At 55.9% G+C, this 9,813-nt stretch overlaps 1 protein-coding gene across 1 annotated transcript; it reads left to right on the plus strand.

Moving 5' to 3' along the window:
* The first annotated feature begins 221 nt into the window (after positions 1 to 221).
* Positions 222 to 1,936, plus strand: LOC127564832 (proline-rich protein 2-like). The gene is made up of 3 exons (XM_052001604.1): positions 222 to 685; positions 789 to 943; positions 1,584 to 1,936. Exons 1-3 carry the CDS (start codon positions 222 to 224, stop codon positions 1,934 to 1,936), a joined length of 972 nt encoding a protein of 323 aa, XP_051857564.1.
* Positions 1,937 to 9,813: the final 7,877 nt, after the last annotated feature.

Consider the following 9,813-nt stretch of genomic DNA (forward strand, 5'->3'; position numbering starts at 1 on the left):
CTAAATTGTTGGGAAATACGGCAGGATGGGAACGGGAGCGCCGTAATCAGAGAAATGAGGAGCCCGGCCGGGCTGGCCGGGGCCCAGGGAGGCCGGGAGCGGGCCGCGGGCTCAGCCTGGGCCTCCTGCGGCCTGCCGGCCTCCCAGGGAAGGCGCCCCGGGCCCATCGGTGGGGAAGTGCCGGAACCGGCCTGGCCCAACTCCCGGGGCTGATGGGGAGGATGCGCCCAGAGCCCGGCTCCGGGGGTCCTCAAGCCTCCGCGTGCCCCCGGGGTCCTCAAGCCTCCGCGTGCCCCCGGGGTCCTCAAGCCTCCACGTGCCCCCGGGGTCCTCAAGCCTCCGCGTGCCCCCGGGGTCCTCAAGCCTCCGCGTGCCCCCGGGGTCCTCAAGCCGCCGCGTGCCCCCGGGGTCCTCAAGCCTCCACGTGCCCCCACATCCTCCGGCCGCACTCCCAGCCCTCTCCTTTGCCTCGCCCTCCCGGGCTTCCCAAGGACGGCGTTCCCAGGGGGCGCCAAAGGAACCGAATCCACCGGCCCCACTCCGTCACAGCCGCTGTCACCCAGCTCGGCCCTCCAGTCCCACAGGCCTCCGGGCCTCCTCCGCTCCCAGCAGGCCCCATTCTGCACCCCTCCCCCAAGGACACGTGGCCCTTCAGGCCCCCTCCCAAGAGTCTGCGCGTGGTGCGGTGGGCGGGGCGGCCTGGCGGGGGTGGGGGAGAGCCGGGGTCAGAGCGGCCGGGGGGGGGGGGGGGGGGGGGGGGGGGGGCGCTGAGCGTGTCCGGATGTTAGTGGGATGTCGGAGGACGGGTCTCGCCTCCGGTCTGGAAGAGATGCGGAGGGTGGGGGCCAGATGACTCCGGAGGGTGGGGGCCAGATGACTCCGGAGGGCGTCTGGGCCCCGAGGGCAGCAATCCGGAGCCCGCAGGCAGCCGGGCAGATCTCGGGTAGCCCCCCCCCCCATCTCGGCCATTTTCTACGGCCCAACTTAGCGGCTGAACGTCCCTTGCGCAGACGGCCCGAGGCAGAAGAGACGCCCCCCTGCGGGAGAAGGGTCATGGAGCCCGGCCCGGGCCGCAGGGTCCCGGCCAGAGGCATCCCTGCGGCCCCATGAGATCCCAGGCCCCAGCCCTGCGGGGAGCGCGAGGTTTCCGGAGGAGGTTTCCGGGAGGGCAGGGACAGGGTCACAGGAAGGAAGAGGCAGAGGACGGTGACCTGACCCCGGGAGGGAGTGCTCCCCCGGAGCGGGGACGCAGGCGGGAGGACTGCTCGCTAGCAAGGGCTTGATGCGGCTCCAAGCATTGGGGAAGTGACTTGGGTCATGTCCTGGAACTAGAAATACGCGGGACTTCAAAAGCCGTCGGGGTCAACCTCCCATTTTACAGAGAGGGAAACTGAGGCAGGGAAGCGACCTGCCCAGGGTCACCCAGGATGCAAGGCTCGGAGGCAGGATCTGAGCCCACGTGGAGCCCTGAGCCGGGGCTCGTTGCCTCGCACTTAACGGGGGAATTCCAGAACCGGGGATATTGGGGGGGTCCAAGTCTGTTCTCGGTGAAGAAGGCTGCGCCTTGTTGGGGTTTCCCCAAGGATCACGTGAAACAGGCGGAGGTGACCTCCGCATCCCGGGCCATTCCCCGACGGAAAAGGCTGGGGGGCAGAGCTCGGGGCTGCAGGCGGGGCTCCTGCCCCCCCTCTCCTGGACATGTAGCCCGGGGGTCCTGGCGCTCCCCCGGGGCTGCCGCACTCCCAACACCTGCCGTCCCTCCCACTGGTTTGCTCCCCACCCCCACGGGCAGGTCGGGGCCCTGTGGGTCCCCTGCAAGGACCAGGAGCACGCGTCCAGCTTGCTCCCAACTCCCCCACAGGACTGCCTGCTTAGCTTTCTGGGGGGCCGGCCCAGCCCAGGTTTTCCCGATGACCCACCAGGGCTGGGCCGTTAATCTGAGGGGCTTCCTATGATGAGGCAGACAGGGAGCAGCTCCCGGCTCCCCCCGCCCAGACCCCAGCTGGGCCCCTCAAAAGCATCACTGCTGTCATTTAGCCAGCGAGGCGCCCGCGCCAGACCAGTGGGAGCCCCGCCCACAGGGAGGATGCAGCCCCCCAGAGCCGCAAGCTGGTCCCCACCCTGTAAAGAGGGGATCCAAACCGAGCGGTGCACGGTTATGCTGGGGGGGGGGGCGCTGCCAACCGAGCACCAGGAAATCCCTGAGGGAAGCTCCGTGACAGCCCCGGGCACATGGTAAATACCGAAAAGGGGCTCGCTGACCTCCCCTGGCCCGGAGACTGCGGCCACCTGCGGGCATCGCTTGGAGCTCTGGGCTAGAGGGGCCAGTCAGCCAGGAGGCGGGCAACGCTCCCGAGGGCGGCCCGGGCCAGAGCAGGATGTGAGCGGCAAGTGCTGGACAAAGCCAGCGAGGATACCGCAAATCAGAGCAAAGGAAGGTCTCCAGAGAAGCCAGTCTGGGGAACCCCTCCATCCAGGTAGGGCTTACTGCCTGGGCCCTAAACAACAGCACTGCTCAGAGAGAGCGCCGGCCCACCCTGCGAAGGGACTTCGCTAGCCGGGAGTCCCCTCTGCCAGTTAAGGCTCCCTCTGATCGCTCTCCCTTCCCTCCTACAAGTTCAAGCCAAACGGACTCAGATAACACTTCATCTCCCACTTCCGTGTCTTTGTCCCTCGTACATGTGAAAATCATTGAAAAAACTTTGATTTCCAGATTCTCTCCCCCCCACCCCCTCACTGAGATGGCAAGCAATTCAATGTAGAAAACGTTTCTATATTAGTCGTGTCGCAAAAGAAAATAGACCAAAAAATCCCAAGAAAAAGAAAGTTTCCAAAACACGGTTCAATCCGTATCCAGACACCATCAGCTCTGAGGATGATAGCACTTTTCGTGGGAGTCCTTCCAAGCTGTCCCACTTACAGTTGATCATCTTACAACATTGCTTTGACTTGGTTATAAATGCTCTAACTTTCCTCTACATCCATAGATTTCTATACCCGACCGAGTATATGTTATTCCCTCTTTGAGCCAATTCTGATGAGAATTGATTGGGTTCTCTTATTTGTCCTCATTTCCCCATCTTCCTCTCCCAAAACTTTTCTCACCTCTTTCATGTAAAATAATTTATCTCATTCTACCTCTCCCTTTCCCTTTCTCCCAGTACAATTCTATCTCAGTCCTTGATTTTTTTTTAAATATAGTATCCCTTCATAGCCAGCATATACCTGTGTCTTCTATATATACACCTTCTAACTTCCTTAGAAAGTCTCCTTCCCATGTAGGAATATAAAGCTTAACTTTATTAAGTCCCATATGATTTCCATTCCCTGCTTACCTTTTTATGCTTCTCTTGAATCTTGTATTTGAAAGGCAAAATTCTTTTCAGCTCCAGTCTTTTCATCAAAAATGTTTGAAAGTCTTTTATTTAGTTGAAGGATATTTTTCACTGAAGGATTATACTCAGTTTTTCTGGGTTGGTGATTCTTGTTTACAATCTTAGCTCTTCTCCATATTCCACATTCCTCCATATTCTAAGTCCTCTCATCCTTTGATGTAGAAGCTGCTAAATCTTGTGTCATCCTGATTATGGCTCCACGATACTCAATTTTTTTCCCCTTTCTAGCTTCTTACAATATTTTCTCCTATTTCCGGATCTGGGAGCTCTGGAATTTGACTATAATATTCCTGGGAGTTTTCATTTTGGGGGGGGGTCTCTTTAAGGAGGTTATAGATGAATTCTTTCAATTTTTATTTTCCCATCTGGTTCTGAAATAGACCTAAGCGGAGCGTGGTCAGCTGATTGCAGGGGGATGCTGTGTGCCTACTCGGCCAGGTGTAGGAAGTTTGGGTGGTACTGAGCAATTTTAAGGTCTGAAGCCCCAGCAGAAGCTTGTTAGTTTTAATCAATGATTGACAGGTTACCTCCTTTGGGAGGAGCCAATTCTTGTCTTATAAATATCAGGCAACCTCCTCAGACCAAAGGGTTTCATGAGGCTTTTTTTTTTTTTTTATTTATTTTTTGGTGATGATAAACTCCTTCCTCAGAGAAATAAGTGGAGACCTCTGGCTTAATATTTACCTATCAAAACTACTTTCCCACTGCAGTTCTAGAATATCAGAGCAGCTTTCCTTGATAATATCTTGAAACAGGATATCTATGTGTGTTTTTTTTTAATGATGGCTTACTTGAATCTATTTTCCAAGTCAGTTGTTTTTCCAATGAGACATTTCAGTCTTCTAATTTTCCATTCTTTTAGTTTTGTTTTATTGTTTCTTGATTTCTCATAGTCATTGATTTCTATTTTCTCATTTCTAATTTTAAAAGTTATTTTCTTCAGCGAGCTTTTGACTCTCCTTTTCCATTTGATCAATTCTGTTTTTTAAGGAGTTTTTTCTTCAGTGAACTGTGTGCCTCTTTTATCATTTGATCAATGATGGTTTTTTTTAAGTCTTCTCCTCTCATTGCCTTTTTGTACCTCCTAAATTTGGCCTAGTCTAGTTTTTTTTTAATTAAAGTTTTTTATTTTCAAAGTATATACAATGATAATTTTTGACATTAACCCCTACAAAATCCTGTTCTATTTTCCCCTCTCTTCCTTCTTCCCTGCTCTCCACCTATCCCCCAATTGGCAAGTGATCCAATACATGTTAAACATATGCAATTCCTCTATACATATTTCCACGAATATCATGTTGTACAAGACATAGTCTGTTTTTAAGGAGTTATTTTCTTTAGTATTTTTGATCTACTTTACACAACTGTTGGCTTTTTTTCTCTCCTATGATTTTTTTTGCATCATTCATTTCTCCAATTTTTCCTCTACTTCTCTTACTTGATTTAAGCAATTCTTTTTGAGCTCTTCCATGACCTGAGACAAATTCATATTTTTCTTGCAAGTTTTGAATTTTGGAGCTTTGACTTTGTCATATTCTGAGTTTTGTCAGTTTCTAGAGTCAGAACTATTTTTCTATTATTTACTCATTCTGTAATATATCTCTTGACTTTTAACTTTGTTAAATTGGAATTTTTTGAAATTTGCTTTTGAAAATGGCTTTTCTTCTAAGGTGGAGGGCATAATTTCCCAAGCTTTAGAGGTTTTGCATAGCTGTTTGCAGAGATACTTTTAGGGATTTGTAAGTTTTCAGTTCTTCCAAAATAATATGGCCTAAGGAGAGATGTGTTTGTTCCTCTCTGTGAGCCCACAGCACTCTTTTCTGCCCTGCAGCTGTGAAGAGGGTCCCTGTTCCACTGCGGCACAAGCTCTAATGTGCTAGTGCTTCTCCTCCCCCTGGCACTGCCTCCCAGATTGAAGTATGGGCAAAACCGTGCCAGCAAAGAAACCCTCTGATCTCCTCCTGGTCAGTAGTTCTCCCCTTACCTTCTGTGGGCAGAGCATTCTGGAAGCAGCGGGGCACTGCTGGTTCAGTGGCTCCCAAGGTCTGCTCCTGATTAGCTGATTGGCGGCCGCCACACTGTCCTCCCCTCTAAACCTTCTAAGCCTCTCGGGAGGGAGAATTGCTTCACCCCCTCCTCCTTTTGTGGTTCTGCTGCTCCAAGAATTGTTTCATGGCATTATTTAAAGGGGTTTGGGACGGCTTTGGGAGAATTCGGGCAAGTCCCTGCCTTTTCTCTGCTCCCCAGCCGCCCCCACCTTTTATTTCCTTTGGAGGGGGTATGTCCACTTTCCCCAGGAAGAAAGGAAGACAGAAAGGCAGACACAGTTTAGGCTCTTGGGGCTGCTCACCCCAGTGGCTGGGGGTCAGGAAATGCTTTAACTATTTGAAAGGGAAAAGGAAGCAAGGGTGAGGCTTCTCCAACGATGGGCCCGATTGTGGGGATTTCCAGGATGAGCGAGGAGGCTGTGCTCCTTGCTCTGGGTCTGAGAAAGCTTCATCAAGCTGCTTGTTCTATTCGTTCCAGCGTGGGATCTCGAGAGAAAAGCAGCAATTTACATGTGCCTGGAATCTGAGCGCCATAGAATCTTTCATACGTATGTAAAGCTCCCCAGGGTGGCAATTGCAATCAAACTTGGAAATTATTTTGGTAATATTGAGGTTGTGCCAAAATGAGTTTGTTTCTCTGTTGCTCTAATCGGATGAAAAGAATCTGAGACGGAGAGGCTGCCGGGACGGGGGGAGGCCTCGGGGACCCAGGAAGTCGGCCCCGGCTCGGGAGGGAGGCTCGGGAATGATCTCTGTTATGGGAGCAACGGTGGCTGGGACCCGGACGGGCCCCGGGCTCCCCACAGCTGCTGGGCCTGGGTTCCATCCGCCTCAGGCTGTTGGGCAAGCTCCGCCCCTGCCCTGCTGGGAGGGTGTGTCCCGGGGCTCCCGGACCCCCACCTCCCTCACTCCGAGCCAGCCCTCTGCAGCCCCTGGACCTCTGCGAGCCCCTGGCTCGGTTCGGGCTCACAGGCCAGACATGGGGGAGCCAGACAGGAGAGGGGTGTGTGTGGGGTGCAGACTGTCTCGCCCAGAACAGCACTGAGACGGCCGCTCAGGGCTTGTATTTTTCCCGACATTTTCTCTGACTAATTTATTTATTACGGATCTGTGGCATCCCTATTGCCGGGGCCAGCGCGCTGCATCTCTTCAGGACTTTCTGATGCTTGAGCCCCACCAGGCTCCCCCCCATGCTCATTAGCTCCCATCACTTACCAGACTCAATTAGCTTTTAGCAACGGGCTTTAACTACTGCGGTGCAATGGTACACAACATCCCAGACAGGGCACGCGGGCGGGGCCGGGGAGCCTCCGAGTCCCCTGGGCTCCCTTTCACGGGACCCTCACAAAGCTCTCCTGGGGCTGCAGGACGCCTTGGAGAGCTTTAATCCGGATTTCCAACCGTTTCCAGCCCGTTCTAGATGAAGGCCCAGCAGCCGGGCCAGGGCCAAGCCCAAATGCGCCGCAGCTGAAGTGGGCCCCCTTCCCTCCCCCCCAGACCAAGGCCAGAATTCTCTCCCCTGGCTCACAGCTCGAGGCTCCTGCAGTCCCCAGGTCTGCCCAAATGCTTCCGTCAGATCAATGACTTTGGGCACATAGTAGGACGTCTTGGGTGGAGTAATCGATGACTTGGTCATTGAGGTGTGTGCTCGCCTGCTTTAACGAGGGCGGGGCTCGCCTGGAGATAGGCAGGAACCCAGGATCCTGGATTTCCCCCCACTCTTGGGCGTGTGACTGTTTAGCGCCCGGTTACTTGGTCATGCGTTCCTCCCCAGTTGGAATGGCCCCCACCGCCCCCTATGGGGGCTCAGCCCTCCAGAACACCAAGGGTGTGGCTGCCCGCACTGGACGAGCAAAAGCAGCCCCACCCTCAGAGCGGGCCCTCCCCCACCCCTCCGTCCCCCTCCCTCCGAACCAATAACCTAACCCTAATTACGCGCTCACCTCCCCGACAAATGTCCCCGCATCCCTCCAAGACTCGCGTCTCCCCTTCGCTGCATCTTCATTACTTTCTGACACTAACAGTCGTATGATCGAATGCTTTAATTTAGTCCCCCCAGCTCGCCCCGCGTCTCCCATAACACCTGCCGTCCCCCTGAGTTATTTCCTACCCCAAATTTCCTGGAGACACAAGCGATAGAGAAGCCGCTTCACGGCCCCAAGGGATTCATTTAATTGTGTGGGGGGCGGGGGACCTGCAGGAGCCCCAGCTGAAAGAAAGGGTTCCAGCCCTCTCCTCCCCCCTCCAGCTGAAAGGAAGGGTCCCTGTCCTCCCCTCCCGATGGGGATGTGCTCCTTTTGGGCAAGGCTCAGATGCAGGAACTTTGCTCCCAAGCCCAATCTTGGCCGGGGGTGTCCTCGCCGGGAGGCCCGGTTCCCGTGCTCTAGAGAAGGAGAGGGTTTTGCTAAAAGCCCTATGACTTCCCCCGTCGGCCCCGCCCTGCCATGGACCGACAATGTAAACCGGAGGCCAAATGAGGAGGGAGGTCGGGGAAGTGCCTCCTGTGCCAAATACGGGGACTTCGGAGACTTGTTCTCTCCCCGCTCCCACTGTGAGCACCAGGGCCAGCGGCCCCCTTCCTCCCGTGGAAGAGCTGGGGAGCGGAGGGGCACAAAGGGCGCTTGTTGGCCCGGGGGGAGACCCGCCCATTCTGCCTGGGATCCCGCTTTCTCCCATGTAAGATGGGTGAGATGAGCTTCCTCTCTGCCTCCGTGATTTGGAAGCAATTAATTAGGGGGCAACCGCCCAAAGAGAGTTGGCCAGGCAGGGAGCGGGGCAGCCACCCGAAACTCCTTCCCAAGGGCAAACTCCAAACAGCCGCCCGGGACGGTCGGAGCAGTGCAGGAGCCTTCCTGGCCCCGACAGTCCGAGCTGCAGAGGAGCAGGCACTGTCCCAGCACGCCCACCCCCACCCCGACAGTCCCCACAGCATAGGAGCTAGCGCTGTCCGGCGCCCCCACCCCCCACCCCAGGACAGTCCCAGTAGCAGAGGAGCGGGCCTGATCCTGGTGCCCCCACCCCCGACAGTCTGAGGGGCACAGGAGCGGTTCCGCCCCGACAGTCCCAGCGGCAGAGGAGCAGGTGTGGTCCCGGTGCCCCTACCCCCCACAGTCCGAGGGGCACAGGAGCTGTGCGGTGTGGGATAACCGGTGGGCCAGCTGGGGGTTTCAGTGCCCCAGGAGTGGGCCGTCCTGCCCACTGCAGCCAGATGGGAAGGGGGGCCGAGAACCACCACGCAGTCCAGGGATCCCACGGTGAGCACCAGGAATCCTGCCAAGTCTTTGGCTCCACCCGGCTGGCACTGGCCGTAGGAGACGTACAGGCCCCCTAGACCTTCTGCCCCTCGGCCACCCTGGCACCCTGGGTTCCTGCCCAGAAAGCCATCTTTCCCTCTGCTGGCCATTGGGGTGCAATCCACAGCAGCTCCCTCCAAGCTGCCACCAGCCTGTCTGATGGTTGGAAGGAGAGGGCTGAGCCTCAGGAGGGGAAGACCAGACTGTGTCCCCCCCAGCTGGGGCTGTTTTCCTGTAAGGTGAGGTGCCCCCCAGCCCCCCTGTAAAGCGTTCTCCGCCTCTGAGCTCAGCAGACTGACTGAGGGACGGGTGGGCCGGCTGACACGGATTCTCCTCCGTTTGGCTACTCTAGCCAATGGGGCTACATTGAAACCAGGAAGGGGAGGGAAGAATATCTGAAAGATGATGAGACCCCCCTGGGGTAGAGTAACTCCCACACCCCAAAGGCAGTGGACTCCTGCCAGGTGGGCGGCCTGGGCAGCTCATGGGTGAGGTAGGAAGCCCCCACACCATTTATGAAGCGGGGAGACTGCAGCTGTCACTGGAAAAATTACCACAAAGGGAATGGAGGTGGCAAAGGAAATGCCCTAGGGGCGAGCCCCCTAAAAGACCCCATGAGTCCCCAAGTCCCCCCAAGAGCCTGTTTAAAGATCCCCAGAGCTCATGTGCCTCCACTCTCTCTTTGGTATAGAGCCAGAGGAAGGATGGATAAGGACTCCCTAGTTCCCTCAGGCACCATTTTAGAGAGACTGGCATGAGACCAAGGGGCTTCCGGTGCAGCTCCTGGGGGTTCCCCACAAATACAAGAATCTGACTGGAGTTGGACGGCATTCAGCCCTCCCTTGTTCCTAAGCTCTTCCTCTCTGGTTCCCAGGTCCTGACCTCCCTCGGCCCCTGCCCCGCTGCCCCTGTCGCAGTCAGTAAGTTCCCAGGCCTCTCTTCCTTGGAGACATCTCCCAGCTGTGTGCCCGCCTGTGAAGGCCTCCTGTCCATCATCATGGCACTACCTTACAGTTAAAGGGGACGGAGAGCCACGTCCCTCCTCCTGGTCCTGTGACTCCTGGGGTCCGCTCCCCA

The sequence above is a fragment of the Antechinus flavipes genome, chromosome 5 (assembly GCF_016432865.1).
Source record: "Antechinus flavipes isolate AdamAnt ecotype Samford, QLD, Australia chromosome 5, AdamAnt_v2, whole genome shotgun sequence".
Taxonomy (NCBI): Eukaryota; Metazoa; Chordata; class Mammalia; order Dasyuromorphia; family Dasyuridae; genus Antechinus; species Antechinus flavipes.